The sequence below is a fragment of the Leucoraja erinacea genome, chromosome 11, assembly GCF_028641065.1.
Source record: "Leucoraja erinacea ecotype New England chromosome 11, Leri_hhj_1, whole genome shotgun sequence".
Taxonomy (NCBI): Eukaryota; Metazoa; Chordata; class Chondrichthyes; order Rajiformes; family Rajidae; genus Leucoraja; species Leucoraja erinaceus.
Window position 1 is genome coordinate 13,552,112 of NC_073387.1, and position 22,606 is coordinate 13,574,717.

Genomic DNA, 22,606 nt, shown 5'->3' on the forward strand with positions numbered 1-22,606 from the left:
TCAAACATCAGACTTAACTTTGAAATAAAAACGACTGCCTTTCGCTGACAATGGGTCTGCGCCGTCTTGCTCGCGCTGCGAGTGACGTCAGCCCCCCTGACCTCTCCCTCCTCCCCCGTTATTCAAAACACGCAGAAAGAACGAGCAAGTCGCCATGCTCCCCGTTCCCCCACCCCCGCTCCCCCCCCTCCTCCTCCTTCCCTCCAAAGCCCCTCCTCTCTCCCCCCCTCCTCCTCCCCCCTCCTCTCTCCCCCCACCTCTCCTCCCCCCTCCTCTCTCCTCCCCCCTCCCATTCCCCCCCTCCCCCACACTTCTCCCCCCCCCAACCATTCACCCCTCCCCCATCCACAAACATGTATGACTGGGACCCAATGGTCACACTTAAATCTAGTGATATTTAAAACTGAATAATTGTATTTGAATATTATACATTATGTGGCTTTATTTTTCAAACAAATCTCAATGATCTTTTGATAAGGTGCAAATACCTTCCAAAAATTGAATTCTTCCGGAGACACAGGATGGAAGACTCTTCCAAACTGCACTGCACAACATTCCCATAATCCAGAAATGGTTTGTGTAATCTAAATACATTGATGAACAATACATGGAGAAAAGTCAAAGTTTCCAAATACACATTCTTCATACAATTGCAACAGAAAACATTTTTCACTTAAATACAACCTAGAAAAAGGCACTTCCAATAAATAGGCTTTTCACATGCCCAAACTACAAGCGATTTACATCGAAGTAAAAAGGGAATTCATGCAACTATACCAGGACTTTTTTAATATAAAGTCATTCGGTAAGTCATTCCAAACAATTGCCCAGGTAGCAATTAAGAAAAATTATGAGCAGGCCGTGCCCTCCATAATGTTTGGGACAAACGCCCATCATTTATTTATTTGCCTCTGTACTCCATAATTTGAGATTTGTAATAGAAAAAAAATCACACGTGGTTAAAATGCACATTGTCAGATTTTAATAAAGGCCATTTTTATACATTTTGGCTTCACCATGTAGAAATGACAGCAGTGTTTATCCATAGTCCCCCCATTTCAGGGCACCACGATGTTTGGGACACAGCAATGTCATGTAAATGAAAGTAGTCATGTTTAGTATTTTGTTGCATATCCTTTGCATGCAATGACTGCAAAGTCTGCAATTCATGGACATCACCAGTTGCTGGGTGTCTCCTCTGGTGATGTTGTGCCAGGCCTGTATTGCAGCAATCTTTAGCTTATGCTTGGTTTGGGGGCTAGTCCCCTTCAGTTTTCTATTCAGCATACAAAAGGCATGCTTAATTGGGTTCAGATCGGGTGATTGACTTGACCATTTTTTAGCTTTGAAAAACTCCTTTGGTGCTTTCGCAGTACGTTTAGGATCATTGTCTTGCTGTATAATGAACTGCCGGCCAATGAGTTTTGGGGCATTTGTTTGAACTTGAGTAGATAGGATGTGTCTATAAACTTCGGAATTCATTATGCTACTACCATCAGCAGTTGTACCATCAATGAAGATACGTGAGACAGTATCTTCAGCAGCCATACATGCCCAGACCATAATACCCCCACCTCCATGTTTCACAGATGAGGTGGTATGCTTTGGATCTGGGACAGTTCCTTCTCTCCTCCATACTTTGCTCTTGCCATCACGCTGATATAAGTTAATCTTCGTCTCATCTGCCAACAAGGAAAGAGCGTTCACGTCTCGGCCCTGTTTCAACCAATCTTTCCACCATCACGCACAAGACGCACAAGAAGCGCAAGACAGACACCATTGTGCAGATGCCGAGAAGTGTGTTCAGCTCTGGCTGAACCAACTTCTAATCTTGTGTGTGGACTCGATAAGAAGAAGGATCTGCCAACAAGACCTTTTCCAGAACTGTAGTTGCTCTTTTAAGTGCTTCTTTGCAAACTGTAACCTGGCCATCCTATTTTTGCAGCTAACCAGTGGTTTGCATCTTGCAGCACAGCCTCTGTATTTCTGTTCATGAAGTCTTCAGGGGACAGTGGTCATTGACAAATCCACACCTGACTCCTGAATAGTGTTTCTGATCTGTCGGACAGATGTTTGGGGATTATTTTTTTTTACACAGAGAATTCTTCTAGCATCAGCTGTGGTCTTCCTTGGCCTGCCATTCCTTTGCAATTAGTAATCTTACCAGTGCTCTCTTTCTTCTTAATGGTCCAAACAGTTAATTTTGGTAAGCCTAATGTTTGGCTGATGTCTCTAACAGTTTTATTCTTGTTTCTCAAAATGGCTTTGTTGACTTTCATTCGCACAACTTTGGTCCTCATGTTGATAAACAGCAATAAAAGTTTCCAAAGGTGATGGAAAGACTGGAGGAAAGACAGTGAGAGCTCTCTTATACCTGCTCTCTTGTATCTGCACACCTGAGCAATTACAAACGCCTGTGAAGCCTTGCGTCCCAAACATTATGGTGCCCTGAAATGGGGGGGACTATGTATAAACTTAGCTGTCATTTCTACATGATGAAACCAAAATGTATAAAAAATACCCCTTAATAAAATCTGACAATGTGCATTTTAACCATGTGATTTTTTTCTATTACATATCTCAAATTGTGGAGTACAGAGGCAAATAAGTAAATGGTGGGTCTTTGTCCCAAACATTATGGAGGGCACTGTAGCAATTTAAAAACAATTATTAGCAGGATGCCTTCGTAAAGACCACCTTCAAATGAACTTTAGAAAAAAGGTGTTTGGCATCTCATATTAGTGATTGTGAAATTTAACATTGTCTTAAGTTGGAATACATCTTACTGAATCATGCAAGATATGAAATTAGAAGTCAAAGACTAGGTATAGAAAGATGGAATGTAGGCAGAAATGGAACATAGTGTAGCAAAGTGTGGAGCTATGCATTTTGGTAGTAGATTATTTTTCCTAAATCGGGAGGAATCCAGAAATTGGAGGTGGAAAGGGACTTAGGAGTGCTGGTGCAGGATTCCCAAAAAGTTAATTTGCAAGTCAAATAGATTGTAAAGAAGGCAAAAGTAATGCTAGCATTTATTTAAAGAGGGCTATTATAAAAAAAAACAGGGATGTAATACTGAGGCTCCATAAGGCGCTGGTCAGGCCACATCTGGTGTATTGTGAGCAATTTTTGGCACAATATGTGAGGAAGGATGTGCTGGCCCTTTGGAGAGTTCAGAGTAGGTTTACAAGAATTATCCCAGGAACTCTGACTCTATAAGGCCGTAACTCTAGTGCTAGGCCTCTGTGGGGATAAAAAGTCCTGTATACCCTATTTGTGCCTCTCATACCTTTACATAATTCTATCAGGTCCCCCTCAATCTCCCGCAAAAACAATCCAAGTTCAACCTCACCTGATAGCTAAACCCCCTTAATCCAGGCAGCATTATGGAAAGCCTCCGCTGCACACTCTCTAAAGCCTCCACATCATACCTGTAATAGGGCAACGAGAACCACACACTATACTCCAAATGTGGCCCAGCTTTTAAGCTGTGTCAAGACTTCCTGACTCCAATACTCAATGCCCCGACAATGAAGACAAGCGTATCATGCAGTTTCTTTACCACACTTTATACCTGTATTGCCACTTTTAAATGTTGTCTCTTGCCCGCGAGACCTACATCTCATGAAAGAAAACAGGCGGTGGGCAATTATCTAAAGGAGTTGAAACATCTCCATATTACTTAACAGGATTAATATCACCAGACCAGCAGAGAAAGAATCAGGGGAAGTCAAGGTTTGCCATTCATCTAGATGGGTATAACTGTGCATAGTTCCTTGAAGGTGGAATCTCATATAGATAGGGTGGTAAAGAAAGCTTTTGGTATGCTAGCCTTTATAAATCAGAGCATTGAGTATAGAAGCTGGGATGTAATGTTAAAATTGTACAAGGCATTGGTGAGACCAAATCTAGAGTATGGTGTACAATTTTGGTCGCCCAATTATAGGAAGGATGTCAACAAAATAGAGAGAGTACAGAGGAGATTTACTAGAATGTTGCCTGGGTTTCAACAACTAAGTTACAGAGATAGGTTGAATAAGTTAGGTCTTTATTCTCTGGAGCGCAGAAGGTTAAGGGGGGACTTGATAGAGGTCTTTAAAATGATGAGAGGGATAGACAGAGTTGATGTGGACAAGCTTTTCCCTTTGAGAATAGGGAAGATTCAAACAAGAGGACATGACTTCAGAATTAAGGGACAGAAGTGGTAGGTAGGTGTGGAATGAGCTTCCAGTGGAAGTGGTGGAGGCAGGTTCATTGGTATCATTTAAAAATAAATTGGATAGTCATATGGATGAGAAGGGAATGGAGGGTTATGGTACAAGTGCAGGCAGGTGGGCCTAAGGGGAAAAAAATTTGTTTGGCACGGACTTGTAGGGCCGAGATGGCCTGTTTCCGTGCTGTAATTGTTATATGGACTGTTATATATAGATCAGTGGCTATGTATTCAGCTGCAAGTGACTCACCTTACCTCTGATCTACAAGACAAACATGTGGCACTCTATTTAAAAATGAACTCAGTTCATTTGTAATTATTAACTCGCCAAAATCATGTTTCAATTAAATTAAGGTAGTCCTTTTATGGATCTCCAATTCAAAAGCATTACAATTCAGAAACATTCTCACTACAGGAGAAACTTAATATAAAATGACAAACTTACTTAGTGCATAGATAGTGACTACATTTGACCAGCATTTGCATACAATGCACAGCCACCACTCCCATTACAACCATGCTGATTGGACCGAGCTGTGGACCAACAGAGAAGGGAATTAAAACAAATCACACACCAGTCTGCTTGCTTATGCCATGAGAAGTACAATGTTGTTACAGATACATCTCCTTAAACCTTCAGGCAAATAACTTTTGTTTTCACGTAGCAAAAGGGCAACATAATTGACCATCAACAGACTTACAGTAGGACCTATACATCGGGCTTGGACTGACACAGGGATGGCAGTGCTAAAGTGCCAGTCACTATCATTTCCTGAATAACACCATTCCATCCTTTACAATTCAAGTGAGTTTGTTATGGATCTTCATTCACCTGGATGGATTCAGTGCAACAATAAAAACGCTAAAACATACATTGGTAAAATACCAATTGTAAATAACGAGGAGGTTTGTCTTTTGAATTATATTAAGTTATCAGCTAGAAAGTTGCCAGATGTAATGCAGATAGTATTTAATCCTAACAACCACAAAGTAATATATTTGAAGGTCCATCAAGAGTAGGACATACACCATGAATTGTAGGGTTCTCGGGGGTGCAAATGGCCATAGGGACCTTGGGGTAATATTTCAAAGATTCTGGAAAATGGCAGCACATGTAGATAAGGTGAAGACAGCATACAGTGTTTAAGAAGGAACTGCAGATGCTGGAAGGGTTTCGGCCCGAAACGTTGCCTGTTTCCTTCGCTCCATAGATGTTGCCGCACCCGCTGAGTTTCTCCATCACCTTTGTCTACCTACAGAATGCTTGGTTGGCATCATCGTTCACATAGAATATAATAAGAGCAGGGAAATCACACTGCAATTTTATATGCTTAGGGCAAAGCTGCAGTATTGTATGCAGTTCCTGTTGCCACAACACTGGAAGGTTATAATTGTGCTTGAAGAGATGCAAAGGACATTCACAGGGATGTAAGGCCGAGGCTCTATAAGGCTCTGGTAAGGCTGCATTTGGAATACTGCGAGCAATTTTGGGCACCATATCCGAGGAAGGACGTGCTGGCTCTGGAGAGGGTCCAGAGGAGGTTTATACGAATGATCCCAGGAATGAGTAGGCTAACTTATGATGAGCGTTTGTCGACACTGGGCCTGTACTCACTGGAGTTTGGAAGAGTGAGGGGGACCTCATTGAAACATACAGAATATTGAAACACTTGGATAGAGTGGATGTGGAGAAGATGTTTCCACCAGTGGGAGAGTCTAGGACTAGAGGTCATTGCCTCAGAATTAAAGGATGGTCTTTTTGGAAGGATATGAGGAGAAATGTATTTAGTCGGAGAGTGGTGAATCTGTGGAATTCTATGCTACACAAGGCTGTGGAGACCATCAGTAGATATTGTATAGGCAGAGAATGATAGATTTTTGATTAGTACAGGTATCAGAAGTTATGGGGAGAAGGCAGGAGAATGGGGTTAGGAGGGAGAGATAGATCAGCCATGATTGAATGGAGGAGTAGACTTGATGGGCCAAATGGCCTAATTCTACTCCTATCACTTATGACCTTATCACCCCGTTCTTGTCCGAATTAGACCATTTACTTATTATTAATAATAATAATAATAATAAATACTTTATTGATGCCCTCAGGGAAATTCAGATGTCCAGAACCCAACAACCCCACACATTCAGAATGAAAGGAGACAAAAAATACACAAAATACAATATGGACAATACCTGAAAGCAATAAATACTTAAAAAGACCTAATAATCTATATATATATATATTTATTACTAAAAGTCTGATCTTGACCGCTTTCGGCCCACTGTGCTGCAATTTCCGAGCGAATGCCGCCACCTACGGCCGTCATTTTTGGCCACCTCACTCAGAGCCCCCCGCCGCGTTCCGGGACGGGAGGATTTTTCCCATCGATGTAAAATCAGAGAGATATTAATGTTTTTTTTTAATTTGCCATTCTCTCTGCTGCCCCCGCAGGGGGGAGGGACTATAAAACCTGGAAGTGTAGTCCCTCACTCAGTCTCTGCCAGACCCAGGAAGCGAGAGGGTCATGGCTCTCTGAGCTGCGAATAACACTGAACGCACGTCTACTCCACGGTGAGTCCCCTCGATGCGGCTGTAAAGTGGCTGCAGCCCAATTGTTTGCCTCGCCTTTTTAACAAGTCTAGCTGTCAGTATTATAAAATCTAATGGCTGCAGAGGTGAAAGATCTCCTGAAACGCTCCATTGTACAACGCAGGGAGAGGAGCCAGTTGTTGTTCCGTGTGCTCTTTTGACCCTCCAGAATTTCATGGAGGAGGTGCCCGGAGTTAGAAGGGACTGGATAGGTTGGGTTTGTTTTCCCTGAAGTAAAGGCTGACGGGTAATTTGATGAATGTAAGCAGGATAGATTTTGTTAATAGCAAGAATCTTTATCCCTGGGTGGAGGTGTCTAAAACAGGAGGGCATAGATTTAAGGTAAGGGGTAGAACACTTAGAGGGTTTCCTCCTCCCCATAAACAGTGTGGTTGGAATCTGGAATGTACTGTCTGAGGTGATGGAGGTAGATAGTCTCATAATATTTAAGTAACATCAAGTCAAGCACATGAATTACCCAGGGAAAGGCTAGAAAGCTTTTGACGGAGTGATTGATCATTTACTTTTTCTTGTGATAGGTGATTCGATCAGAGCGCAGGAACTGTTCCACGACTGAAAAACAAATACAAGATGGCCACAAACTAATCACTTAGGGAACAGTGGTCAGACTTTAGAACATAAGCAGCTGGAGTAGACCAATTGGCTACTGATACTGCTCTGCTATTCAATGGCTGATCCAAAACTTTTTTTTTTTTAATTCATATCAACTCTCTTGTCGATCCAATATCTGGAAATCTCTGCTTTCAATATATCTAATGACTCCATACGTTTTATGGTTGTTTTGAACAGGGATAAGTTCAAGTTCGTGTTTATTGTCACTTAACCGACCACGGTACAGTGAAATTTGAGTTACCATACAGTCATACTAAGTGAAAAGCAACAATACCATTTAATACAATTTAACATAAACATCCATCACAGTGCAATCCACATTCCTCACTGTGATGGAAGGCAATAAAGTTCAGTCATCTTCCTCCTTTGTTCACCCATGGTGGTCAGGGCCTTTGATCCCTCAGCAGTCACCGCTTCCGACGGTTCAATGTCCAAAGCCCTCGTGTCGGGAAGATGGAAACTCCGGCGTCGGGATGATGGAAACTCCGGCATCGGAATGCAGTAGAACACTCAGCGGCATGGACCTCCCGTGTCGACCTCTTCTTACCGGAGATCGTGGCTTCATGGTGTCAGAAAGTCCACAGGACTCGCGGTCGGAGTGTTTTCGCTGGATCCCTCCACATAAAACATACCAAGAAACACCAAAACATACCCTTAAGACACACTCAAAATAACAAAAACAGGAAAGGGATGGGGCAGGCTGTTGGCGAGGCGGCCACTACAAAGTCTGGACCTGGGGGGGAGGGAGCCAAGTTGGAGTAAGGCATATTACAATGTTATTAGATAAGAGCTAGAGAATAAATTTGGTGTAGGTGTTATTGGATAAATTGGCATCAGTCATGCAGGAGTCATTTAAAGGCCAGTTAATCAAAGTTCAGAACTGGCATGTTCCAGTAGGAGGGATGAGGATGGCAAATTAAGGGAACCCACAATGACCAAAGCATTCATAAATTTGGTCAAAAAGAAAAAGGAAATATATATAAGGTTGAAGAAGATTAAATCAGACCAGGCCTTTGTGGACTATAAAGCAAGAAATAACTCATGGGCAATTTAGAAGGGCCAATAGGGCCACGATATGGCTTTGGTAAACCAGATTATATAAAATCCCAATGTTTTTTATATGTACATTAAAAACAAAAGGGTATCCAGGCAGAAGGTAGGACCACTGATGGATAAAGGAGGGAATGTGCTTGGATTCAGAGGATTTAGGCGAGGAACTAAATGAGAAATTTGCATCTGTAGCTCCCCAGGAGAGAATTAAAGTGGATAAATCTCAGGGTCGCTTGGGATCGCTGGTCAGGTTATAAAGGCATGAAATGAGATTGCAGGAACTTGAAATAAGTAGAATCCAGCAACAAACTGTCTGAATTACATTGCTAAGGAAATGAAAACAAATTATCACGGAGTGCTTTGTTCTTTAATAAGTTGAACTGCCATCTTAAAAGTTGGAGGGGATATTCCTGTCACCAATCCATTTTCCTATAGTATATTTTTGTCTTCAAAATTGTGAAGAACTAAAGACACTTGGAACTAAAATAAGACTCAATTAGCACAAGTAGTGGGCTTAAACAAGGTGGCACAGTACCACAGCAGTAGAGTTGCTGCCTTACAGCGCCAGAGGCCCAGTTCAATTCTGACTATGGGTGCTGACTGTACGGAATTTGTACATTCTCCCCATGACCTGCATGTTTTTTCTCCGGGTGCTCCAGTTTCCTCCCACACTGCAAATACGTATAGGCATGTAAGTTAATTGGCTTTGGTATAATTGTAAAAAATGTGTTTAGGATAGTGTGTGGGGATTGCTGGTCAGCGCAGACTTGGTGGGCCGAAGGGCCTGTTCCCGCGCTGTATCTTTAAACTAAGCCAAAAAATTCAACAATGCAAGAATGAAGTGAAAACAAAATTATGTTGTTTCTTCACCTCACCTCTCCCCCAAAGCAAGGGTGTGGTGATGCAGAAAATCAAAACAGATGTCAACATTGCTTTAAATTCTGTATTAAATACACACCCGCACTCAGTGACAAATATTCACTAAAATGAACCACTCTTCTCCAACCAAATAAACAAATGCAAATACAATGATAAAGAAATTCAATGTTATCACTTGGTTTTCCAAAGGAAAATGATGGAACCAAAGAAGAATTTCTGTCCAGCTAACGTGGCATTCAATGTTGGGCATGTAAACTTATTTGGTGATTGATAAAACATTGGCCATTTTAATGTACACTAGCAACTCTTGTTTTGCAAGTGAACTGAGACAGTAAAATGATTTCAGAAATTGTTCAGATTATGTGTACGCATGTGCTTTTTGTACTTCAGCTGTCTTTAGTTCTGCTATTTACATATTCATTGATCACACGCTTGGAGAACCAAATTGGTGATCCATTTCCCATAATGCAAATTTGAAATTATATTCCATTCTGCATTGGAAGCCACAACCTTGCTGCAAGTAACAGCTTCAGTTACATTCAGTAACAGGGGGCATTCAGAAGTAGGGAAATTCACAGTCTGCTCAGGTCATAATGTATTTCCAGGAATTAATTTACAATCCTAAAACATTGAGGCATCGGGATATTTGCATTTAATACCATACAGCACTGAGCAGAGAGTGAAGCAAAAGCCAATTAGGCAAAGCCCATTAAAGTTGAAGCATCTCACCACAATACCCGCATTCTTCACTGCAAGAGGAAGGATAAGCAGCCCTGTTCCTATGTTGCCTTTTAACAAGTGAATTAATGCCTCTGGCCAGCTGAAAAGATAAAAACAAATTAAAACCTTTTATTTCTATACTAATTATCTAACTCTAATCCCATACCACAGCTCCAACTGTAGCCTCAAAGTGAAACCAACAGTTAAGAATCAAAACTGCAGTTGTTTCGCTTTATCCAAATGTCATTACTTTACAATGTCAGAAAAGATTTCAAACGATTGTTTCAAAATAAAGTTTGTGTTCCTGCTTCAAAGGATTCATATTCACATTCATACAGCTCTAATAGCCTTGTCAGAGTTTATTTGCATGCACTGTCACCCCAATTTCTAAGCAGCTAACCATTCATCTGTCTAGACCCAAAACTTTTCCAAATATTACAATTTTTCAATCAAACCGAACATATTTTCAGTTGAAAAAAAATGTACTGCTACCTAAAAATCAATACACAATGAGAATATTTGAGATTAAAAAAAAATACCAGTTTTGTTTCAAAAGTTTACAACACTCACTTTATGCCATTCTTTTCATTTAGACGCTGGTAATTTCCAAAAGCAGGTGGCGATCCTGAGATATCAGTTGAAGAGTGCACGCTGTCATTGTCTGGGCTGTTTTCTGTCGAGCTATAATCATTGTAATCTTCATTTTTTAGCCTTCTGGTTGACATGGTGGTAGCCTTTCAGCAAATGCTGAAAACTAAAGATATTGAAAGTAATTGTAGAACACGTGCCTAATTTATTAGCCGTAAACATAGCACTTTGCTCCCCAACTGAACAGCACTGCATTTTTCAGTACTGCATTTTTATTCCACAAGACAATGATGGCCATTTAGCCAACCAACTCTGCCATTCAAGAGCAATGTCATTTTTCCATCTCCTTCTGAAACAAATGGGGGGGGGGGGGGGGGGGGGGGGGGAATAATGCAGATAAAGAGGATTAAATACAAATTCATACAGGGATACAATCATGATAATGTTACTCCACCATTGCAGATGACTGGCAATAATTTGTTTACAAATCCTTGTCACAAGTGAACAATGTATATTGAAAAATTCCAACTGTTCTCGCGCGATTCTACATTGTTTATAGCACTGATTCCCAACCTCCTGCCACTGCCTAAAGTTATCTCTGCGATCAATTGAAACTGGGCTGTGAGGAGATCTAAATTTTTTTAAAGTATAAATTATAGAAAATTCCAGCAAATATTGTTCAAACGTTTGAGGTACAACCTTTCAGCTGTCGTCCAAGCTTCAGAACGCAAAGGGATAGTGGTAGGAACATTCAAAGCCGTCACAATATCCATTATGCGTTTTTTTTACTTCATCCTTTAATTTTGTTTGCAATTATTTAATTTTATTTTATTTCATATTTTAATTTTGTGATCAATATGCTGCAATACCAAAATAAAATGTTTTGAACAATCAAATCATTTTGACAGAATTAACAATTCATTAACCATACCATCTTGAAATATGAGCCGCAAGTCCAAATGTTTGATCAATTGTCTGCCATGGATGAAAAAGGTTGGGAGGCACTGGTTTACAGCATTCATTTAAATGAGACATGGCATTCTATTTCCTGTTTTCCTTCATTATCCTCATAATTAACCATCATTCTTCCAAACTCACCATACTTCTTTTTCACAGATTCCTGCATCGATATGTGTGTCCTGTACAGAACAGTAGATTTCAGTGCTACCAGTTCTATCAACTTCCTACTTTAACATGATTAGAAATGTACGCACATTTGCTAACTCTACCATTTTTTAAAACAAACTAATTTTAGCATTGTTGATATTCGCATTTCTGCCAATGAAGTACCTTGTAATCATATCTATGCCACTTGTCTGCACTTCTCCGTTCAAAGGTCTATGGACAAACACTTCAATGCATAATTCTTCTTTTCTATTTTCCTATTTTTCCTAGTTTCCTATTTTTGTACAAATAGTAGAGACAATGAACTCCAGATGCTAGTGACATTTCAAATCAGGACCCTTCATCAGACTGATGGTGGGGTAAGTGGGGAGAGGGAGGGTGGAGGGGCAGGACAAAGCCTGGCAAGTAATAGGTTGAAGATAGACACAAAATGTTGGAGTAACTCAACGGGACAGACAGCATCTCTGGAGAGAAGGAATGGGTGACATTTCATGTCATAGAAACATAGAAAATAGGTGAAGGAGTAGGCCATTCGGCCCTTCGAGCCTGCACCGCCATTCAATATGATCATGGCTGATCTTCCAACTCAGTATCCCATCCCTGCCTTCTCTCCATACCCCCTGACCCCTGTAGCCACAAGGGCCACATCTAACTCCCTCTTAAATATAGCCAATGAACTGGCCTCGACTACCTTCTGTAGCAGAGAATTCCACAGATTCACCACCCTCTGTGTAAAAAATGATTTTCTCATCTCGGTCCTAAAAGACTTCCCTCTTATCCTTAAACTGTGACCCCTAGTTCTGGGCTTCCCCAACATCGGGAATAATCTTCCTGCATCTAGCCTGTCCAACCCCTTAAGAATTTTGTAAGTTTCTATAAGATCCCCCCCCCTCCCAATCTTCTAAATTCTAGCGTGTACAAGCCGAGTCTATCCAGGTTTTCTTCATATGAAAGTCCTGCCATGACAGGAATCAGTCTGGTGAACCTTCTCTGTACTCTATGGCAAGAATGTCTTTCCTCAGATTAGGAGACCAAAACTGCACGCAATACTCCAGGTGTGGTCTCACCAAGACCCTGTACAACTGCAGTAGAACCTCCCTGTTCTTATACTCAAATCGCATTGAGCATTGAGACCCTTCTTCAGACTGATGTCAGGGAGTGGACGGTGCATAGGTAACAAAGTCTGTAAATAAAGAAGTGTAGGGTGTGAAAACAGGACAAAGGGAATGGAGATAAAGGAAAATGTAGAATAGATCATTGTTAGTTGGGAGAAGGTAACAACAAAGCAAACAGAGATAACATGTTTCGGAGACAGTAAAGGGCCTGTCCCACGTACGTGTCCTTGGCTTTCAAATTACGCGGCCTCGTGGTCGCATTGAGGCGCACGGGCATCATATGGTCGCGCTCCAGACGGCTGTGCTTAAGCATTTAATCGCGCCCAACCTTCGCGGGACCATCGCGACCACGAGGTCGCGTAATTTGCGTGCCAAGGACACGCAAGTGGGACAGGCCCTTAAGACTGGTCGGAAAACTGGGAAGGGGGAGGGGATGGGATGGAGAGAGGGGGAAAGCAAGGGTTACTTGAAGTTACAGAAGTTAATGTTCATACTGCTGGGGTGTAAGCTGCCCAAGCTAAATATAAGGTGCAGTTTCTCCAATTTTCGCTGGGCCTCACTCTGACAATCTGGGCAGTGCATATTAAGAATATGATTTATTGGTTGGATAGTTCTACACAACAGACAGAATGGATAAAAATGGAGAAGGAGGATTGTCATCCTTGTAATATAGGAACGATCCTCTTTTCCCCCAAAAAACTGAATAACACAATATATAAGAAGAACCCAATTATATATGGTACAATAAGAATTTGGAAACAAATAAAATTATCTTTAAAATTAAGAAATCTATCACTGTTAATGCCAATTGCGAATAACCCTTTATTTAAACCATCTCTTATTGATAAGACATATAACCAATGGGAAAGTCTCGGAATTAGAAGGATCAGGGATATGTACGAAATAGGAAACCTACTATCATTCCAACAACTACAATTAAAATTTAAATTGAAAAACAACCAATATTTTAAATATCTTCAGATTTGCGACTTTGTGAAAAAATATATACAAGGATATCAAAAAGTAACTCCTGACTTATTGGAAGAAGCAATGAATATTGAAGCTGACTCACAAAAATTAATATCCTATTTATATAATAGTATTCTAAATATAGACCTACCATCGACAGAGGTACTTAGAGAAGAGTGGGAACGGGAATTAATGATAAAAATTACGAAGGTTAAATGGGAAAAATACCTGATATATATTCACAAATGTTCAATTAATGTAAGACATAATCTAATACAATTTAAAATTGTACATAGATTATATTATTCAAAAACAAGATTGAACAAATTTTATCCAAATATATCCGCCACTTGTGATAAATGTCTAGCCCAAAAGGCAACTATAACACACTCCTTAGTTTCCTGCATAAAACTTTATAGATTTTGGAATGATATTTTTGAAATATTTACAAAATTATTCAAGACAAGAATGGAACCTAATACTGAAATGATTATATTTGGTGTAATGGAAGATGGGAATAAATTGAACGCGTCTCAAAATCTATTCCTTAATTATGGTTTAATAATAGCAAAAAAATTAATACTTAAATTTTGGAAGGGTACATCAATACCAACGCTTAAAATGTGGATTGCAAGTATGTTGGACACCGCTCATCTTGAGGAAATGCGATTCCTCCTAATGGATAAATCAGACCAATTCATAACGAGTTGGTCTCCATTCGTCGTTTTTTTGGAATCATATGGTGCAACACAATTGTAAAAAATAACTGTTTCAGGACTGGACGAGGGTTGGTCAAGACTATAAATAATGATCTCCTTTTCTTTTCACTATTTTCTCTCTCAACTTTCTTCATTTACTCGTTTTCTTTCTTCACACACTATATATTTCACATTTTTCTATCCTTTACTATCTAACTTCTTTTTCTTATTCTCATCTTTTTTCAATGTAACAAAAAAAAAAGAAGTTGTACATAAAATGTATTATGAAAATATATATTAGGCACTTTGGTGCCATATGACTGTGCTTACTTCTAATAAAATAAAATATTAAACAAAAAAAAAAAAAAGACTGGTCGGAAAACTGGGAAGGGGGAGGGGATGGGATGGAGAGAGGGGGAAAGCAAGGGTTACTTGAAGTTACAGAAGTTAATGTTCATACTGCTGGGGTGTAAGCTGCCCAAGCTAAATATAAGGTGCAGTTTCTCCAATTTTCGCTGGGCCTCACTCTGACAATGGAAGAGGCCCATAACAGATAAGTCATTGTGGGAATGGGAGGGAGAGTTAAAGTAATAGGTTGATACAGGTGAGGTAGGTTTTGATAGGCAGATGGGTGGATAAAGGGTAAAACTGTCCCATATTCTGCAGAGATGCTGCTGGACCCGCTGAGTTACTCCAGCATTTTGTGTTTAGTTAGCTCTTCCATTTACACACTTGAAAGCAAGTTTCAAAATATAATTTATATCAATGAAGCAATTTCAAAATTTAATAAATTGCGAGCACATGTCACATTCTGCCATTCAATTTTCTACGTGTTAATTCCAATGTTTCCTACCAGCATCAATTTCCTGAGTGGGTCAATAAATTGCTTGTAATTCCGCAAGCTTCAACTTAAGGCATCCCAGAGAGGTTTTCAGATGCCCCCTACAAGTCCAAATATATTTCAACCACAATGATGGGGACAAGAGACTGCAGATGCTGGAATTTGGTGCACAAAAACAAATGGATAGAAGAACTCAGTGGATCAGGCAGCATCTGTGGAGGCAAAGGGAAGGTTGATGTTTTGGGTTGTGACTCTGCATCAAGACTGGGGGCAGAGGGAAGATAACCAATATGTAGGTGCAAGGGGGTGAGTTGATACAGGCTGGTAGGGGATACGCAGAAACAATACAAAAAAGGAAAGAGCTAAACGTAGCAACAGAGGCACCACTTTCCCAACACTCCCTTGGCTCTACCAACAATTGCATTACTGCTGTTGCTACCACGTGAGGCAGGCAATTACGTACACATCCTACAAAGAAGCCTATTGCATTCAGTCTTCGTAATGTTGCCTCCCCAATAGTGACCAAGCGTTGACTAGGTGACCATTTTGTAAAGCACCTGCAGTCTGCCACAAAGGCCACCTTGAACTTCCAGTTGTAAATTATTTCATCTCCCCCTCTCATACTAACCTCCATCCTCAGCCCTTTTCACTGCCAAGGCGAGGACAAATGCAGACTAGAAGACAAGCACCTAATATTCAATGTGTGCATTGCCCACAGCCCAATGTTTTGGGGTTGCATTTCCAACAAGGCTCTCTGGCCTAAAATTTCCTGGTTTCTCTCTACTTCCCTTCTTCAACAAAGGAACAGCATTGGCTACTGTTCAGTCCTATGGGACCTTATGTTTGTCCAGAGAGGAAACAACAATATTTCTCTAACTCACTGCAAACTCTGGCTAACTCTCTCAAATTCCCAGCCTTCTTTCTTTCCCATTCCCACCAATTCGCCCTTCGCTCAACTTTCCCAGCCCTCCATCCCCTGTTAGTTGGACTCATTACCCTCCCATCTGCTCATCACCCGCATTCTAATCTACCTGGGCTACTTCTCCCTTGGTTTACCTTTCCTACCCCTCCCTCAGATTATCCCATTTGCTCATCATCTGTGCCTTATCTGGGTCTACCTATGTGCCTCTATTAATCTGCATTGAGCTAGAGCAGGGGTCGGCAACCTACGGCCCCCGGGCCCAATGCGGCCCGTAACCCGAAATCATCTGGCCCGCAGGCGGATTTTTTTCCCGTAATCATCCGGCCCGCCAAGCGCTCACTGTACCACATCCTGCGCAAAGCTGCCGGCACGGCTGCGCACCTACTGTGAACACGTTTACAAAAGAACTGCAGATGCTGGAAAAATCGAAGATAGACAGAGGTTTATTAATTGAATAGGGAACTTATTTCACGGGCAAAGTTTATAAATTAAATACAACATCTTGCTCAGGGGTCGGCAACCTTGTTCTGCTTACAGGCCAGGACACATGTCTGTGAGTGGATGGCGGGCCACATCTATCACGTGTACACGTGGATCCCGCCCCGGATGGCAGGCATCAAATCACGTGTTCACAGAAGGTAGACAAAAATGCTGGAGAAACTCAGTGAGACATGCAAGGATTGCAGCATGAGGCTGCCTCACCCACTGAGTTTCTCCAGCATTTTTGTCTACCTTCTGTGAACACGTGATTTGATGCCTGCCATCCGGGGTGGGATCCACGTGTACACATGATAGATGTGGCCCACCATCCACTCACAGACATATATACATACACACACATACATATACACACACACACATATATATATATGCAGAACAAGGTTGCCGACCCCTGAGCAAGAGGTTGTATTTAATTTATAAACTTTGCCCGTGAAATAGGTTCCCTATTCAATTAATAAACCTCTGTTCTGCTAGATTTGAACAGAATCAACTTTAAACATGTCTACACTTGTTATGCAAGTTAGTTTTTTAATACACGTCCAAGCTTGATTCTTGGCTTAAAGAATGTTTAGAATAATTTAAAAATGGAAGATTATTTAAGTAATACCATGCAATATTCAATTTGCCCTCTTAAGCAAATGTATTCTCCTCTCATGGTGTACAACATCTAGACAAAGCGTAATAGCGAGAGATCTTTTACTACTATAGTACCTGATTGTCACATGGTATTTCTTACAAAATCTTTCATTTTTAAATTGTTCCAAATAGATTTAATGAACCAAGGATCAAAATGAGATTGTGGTTCAGATGAGCAGGAACAAGGAAATGACAAATCAAAACCAGAAGTTACATCAACGAATACAGTACAAAATTCATTCTCACAATAGCTCAAGTAAATTTAGATGAGAGCTTCAGATAGGCTTTTAAGCAGCACATTACTGCCAAACAAACAAATTTAGACCTCTGAACATAGAAAGGGAACAGTAACATGATAAAATATTTTATACGTTAAGAGAAGAAATGAGCAATTCACAACCTGTAAAACAAGAATTTTAGGTGGTAAATTGAGAAAACTTGAATAAACAAAGAAAAGCAATTACATTTCAAAAAGAGTGACGGAATTAAATTTCACTCTCGCATTAGGTCATTTCAGCGTGAAAGGTTTTTGGCTGCAAGACTTAGAGCGCCATAGGAGGAATACTCATGAATAGCCAATAGCTTTCAAACTAGTTTGTCGAATTTACTCTGTTCTAACCATATCTTTTACATTTAAAAAAATGGTAGTTGCTCTCCAAGTGCATTTAGCCATTGGAAATACTATTCACATTTCACAAAATAATTAATGTCTCAGACTCAATTTATAAAAGGATGCAGCAAACGTAATAAATTGCAGCATTAACTAATCAGATCATTTCTGTCAGGTAGGAAAGGTTATATTCCTGCTTTCACAATTGCAATACCCAAGGTATTTCAAATCATTTGAAATTCTCCAATTATTTTAATAATGCAAGAAAAGCACCTGTTGATTTGTGATGCTCAAATAATTAGCAATCAGGTAATTTAGTTTAACACGGGGTCTTAGTCATGGCCACCAAACCAACGATAACTCTGCTGATCTTGTTCAAAATCATCTCCAGGGTTCATCTGAAGGGGCAGCTAGAATTTTAGTTGAACATGATATCTGACAGAAAGAACCTCCAACAATGGACTTGGATGCATCGTACATTTGGTGCCCAAATGTCTCCAGACAGCTCCTCAGCAACCCCCCTCAGGGACGCTACCTGATCTGCATTTTGGGTCTTTCCTTGGTGAACCTGCCTCTGCAGTTCCTTGTTTCTACTTAAAATGATCATTTCCCCCCTTAATTTATTCATCACAGAACTTTGCTGCTAATTTCTGACAACTTTCACTGATATTGTACCAATAACAAATTTCACAGCATTCACAAATTGAGTATGTGAGACCTGGCTACACAAAATACAAATGCTAGAATAGCAGTGGAGGGAGCAGGCAGAGTTTTCAGCAACAGCTGAAAGGAACAGAGCAAGTTTAGATGCAATTCCAGTGTTTGCACTGGAGTAACTCAGAAGATCAGGCAGCGTCACTGGAGGACACAGATAGGCGACGTTTCCATGTCTTCCAGGGAGGCTGCCTGGCACGCTGGGCTACTCCAGCACTTCGGCTCCGTTGTTTTGCAAAGCAGCATTTACAATTCCAGTGTTTATACAGTACGTAGCTAAATGATATCCGCATGACTTGAATGGGTTGAAACAATAAGGAAATGAGAGAGGCGAGGCTAGGAAAAGATTTAAATTGTAACCGGGGGGGGAGTGTGAAGTTTAAAACAATGCCGCTCGGCGGGGCAGGAGGGAGAAAGGGTTAAAAGGGCGACGCCAGCAGCAGGAGAAGGCCTGTGGAGGAGGGGGTGTTGGGGGCCGCGACCACTCACCTATGTCCTCATTTCAATCGGCCCGTCGTTGTCTCCGGACGCGGCGCCGGCCGGCGGCAGGTCACGTGCGGCGCATTGTCACGTGCTGGGTCAGCTGACCGGACCGGCTGTCCGTGGAGGGTCCGGGTCGGGGGGGCGGGGTTTTACTGCAGTCAATCACCCAGGGGGCACGCGACCTGGCGGATTATGGAGATGATAAACGGGGCGGGGTGACGAGATCTTCAGGCCGGGCGGGGCCGGCGGTTGGCATGGCAACCAAAGATTATAGCAAGATAGACCACGCCTCCGAAATCCAATGGGCTGACGTGTAGTACGTGATGGAATGTCACGGCCGCCATTTGTTTATGCTTCCCGCTGTGCACTCCGCTCTATCGTCTGGTGTCATCAGTGTTGCAGGGAACAGTGTTTGATTTAGCGCATCTATCACATCACATATTTTAGTTAATTTTATTGTAAATGTTCTCCCCCTGTTCCCCCATTTCCCTCCCATCTTTCCTCCCCAGCCGCCACCTTTGCGTAGTTTCCCTTGCATTGTATTGTGCAGTTTGCCTTCTATTGCTTTAACACACACTGTCACTGTGCACAAAATTAAATTTAACACATATATATTTATATGAATGTGTGTGCCTGTGTGTGAGAGGAAAGTTAAGGGCCTGTCCCACCAGCATGCGATTGCATGCGTCTAGCGCGACCAAACGCTTGAAAAACCTTTCACTGTCCGAACACCCCATATATGTGTGTGTACATATATACATACGTACACACACACATGCATATACACACATATTTATACACATACATATACACACACACACACATATATATACACACAAATCTATATATTACTAAACGTCTGATCTTGACCGCTTTTGGCCCACTGTGCTGTGATTTCCGAGAGAACACCGCCACCTTCGGCCGTCATATTTGGCCACCTCGCTCAGAGCCCCCCTCCGCCTTCCGGGACTGGAGGATTTTTCCCATCGATGAAAAATCAGAGGGATATTAATGTATTAAAAAAAATCCCCATTTTCTCTGCTGCCCCCGCTGGCGACAGGGTGCAGGGACTATAAAACCCAGAAGTGTAGTCCCTCACCCACTCTCTGCCAGACCCAGGAAGCGAGAGGGTCACGGCTCTCTGAGCTGCGAATAACACTGAACGCACGTCTACTCAACGGTGAGTCCCCTCGATGCGGCTGTAAAGTGGCTGCTGCCCAATTGTTTGCCTCGCCTTTTTTAAAGTTTGTGTTCACAAAATGAATTTTGGCTGTCAGGTGGCTGCAGCCCAATTGTTTGCCTTGCCTTTTTTAAAAGTTTGGGTTCACAAAATGAATTTTGGTTGTCAGGTGGATGCAGCCCAATTGTTTGCCTCGCCTTTTTTAACAAGTTTGTGTTCACAAAATGAATTTTGGTTGTCCGTTGGCTGCTGCCCAATTGTTTGCCTCGCCTTTTTAACAAGTTTGTGTTCACAAAATGAATTTTGGTTGTCAGGTGGCTGCAGCCCAATTGTTTGCCTCGCCTTTTTAGACTTAGACTTAGACTTAGATCCTTTATTTGTCATTCAGACCTTTCGGTCTGAACGAAATGTCGTTGCCAGCAGCCATACATGTAATAATAAACAACAAAACTCACTATAAACATAAATTAACATCCACCACAGTGAGTTCACCAGTCACCTCCTCACTGAAATGGAGGCAAAAATCTTAGGGTTACTGTCTCTTCCCTCCTCTTTTCCCTCTGCGCTGAGGCGATACCCCACCGGGCGATGATAAGTCAGTCCCTTTTTAACAAGTTTGTGTTCACAAAATGAATTTTGGTTGTCAGGTGGCTGCAGCCCAATTGTATGCCTTGGCTTGGCTTTTAAAATTGTTGCAACAGTTGGATGCCAGCCTGATAATCCATTTGGCCCACAATGTCTATACTAGCCCTCTGGAAACCAGTACCTTCACACCGCAACACCAATACTAGCTCAACAGACAGCCCCCCCCCACTGGCGAGCAATATTGGAATTGGTGGAGAGGTGGAATATTGCATTGGTGACCAGCCCTCCCGTGTGATGCTGGGACTCAACGGGTTCCACTTAGTCTAGTATATATATATATATGAAATCCTAATATTGTGAATAAAACATCCATGAACACAATGTCGAGATATGTTTCCATTCTATATTAGCGTAACACAATGTAGTGCATACATACCTACATATTTCAATTCAGTCGATAAGTTGGTCAAATAATATGGGGATCTTTTTGCTTTTTTTTGAGGCATGGATTTTTTAAATGTGAATGTCTCATAATGACACATTTGTGGGTCAGCCGTATATTGCACCAACCCCCACAATTTCAAATAACTAAATTGAACTTTATAAACAAGGAAAACACTTTTTAATTCCGTCATTTATTGTAATATTTACATAATTCACATCATTTTGTGCACGACATATACAGGGGGTTGCAGTGTTTTGAAAGTGATGTAAAATTCAACATATTTCAGACAATGATAGCCCCACCCCTTGCTTACCCCAAAGAACAAAATTTCCAATTTATATACAATAATAAATAAATCGTCATTTCCACAATCTTGTGTGGCTAACGGGAGGTTCTCATACTTCCTCTTGAGTAACCGGCGTTGGGAAAACAGACGTTTCGGCGGGTTCAGGAGGTCAAATAGCGTTGGAACTGCATTGCAATTTAGCCTCTCATTGGTCTGCCTGTTGGAAAACTGGTCAAGTTCAGTGTTCAGAACAAAGACGGCAGGTGGTTGACTTAGGTGCAGGAGATCTTAGGTACACCAGACTTAGGTGCAGGAGATCTTGTCGACGAGTATTCCGGTCCCGCTGAAATTACAGAAAATCTCATATTGGATTAACTAAGAAGGAAAAAATGTAGTATGTAAATGTAAATGATATGTCATTTAAGTGCAATTGTTCAGTTGTGGGGAGATACCTGTATATTGAAGATGCATTTTGCCACTAATATGTCAATTTACCTTCAATGTAGAAGAGCTTATTTAAAACTTCTAATGTAGACCATTTAAATAATTTTCTTTCTATCCTCTTTTGGACCTAAGACGCTAGCAGGGCTGCCAACTCTCAGGCAGAGACAGACTGAGAGAGAGCGGAGGAAGAGAGAGAAAGGCAGATGGGCCAGAGACCGAGATAGAGAGAGACAGGGAGAGAGGTGAGAGAGAGAAGGGGCAGAGAGAGACAGTGAGAGAGAGACAGGGAGAGAGAGACAGGGAGAGAGAGATAGAAGGGGCAGAGAGAGATGGGGAGAGAAACGTGGGGAGAGAGAGGAACGATGGCACGTTATAACGCACA

The 22,606-nt window shown here is 41.4% G+C and overlaps 1 protein-coding gene across 2 annotated transcripts in view; it reads right to left on the bottom strand.

The window, feature by feature from the left end:
- Positions 1–19,408, bottom strand: part of slc36a1 (solute carrier family 36 member 1) — a 58,904-nt gene extending 39,496 nt beyond the window's left edge. Inside the window, exons 1-5 of one of the 2 annotated variants that reach the window (XM_055642665.1) lie at positions 19,291–19,408; positions 10,653–10,836; positions 10,092–10,182; positions 4,659–4,747; positions 489–584 (exon numbers count right to left, since the gene is read on the bottom strand). In XM_055642665.1, coding sequence (XP_055498640.1) covers positions 489–584; positions 4,659–4,747; positions 10,092–10,182; positions 10,653–10,807 — 431 coding nt within the window. In that variant the 5' untranslated portion in view covers positions 10,808–10,836; positions 19,291–19,408. Of the gene's footprint in view, positions 1–488; positions 585–4,658; positions 4,748–10,091; positions 10,183–10,652; positions 10,837–15,430; positions 15,647–19,290 lie in introns of those variants that run through there. The other variant, XM_055642666.1, reaches the window with a different exon arrangement.
- Between the last annotated feature and the right edge of the window lie 3,198 nt (positions 19,409–22,606).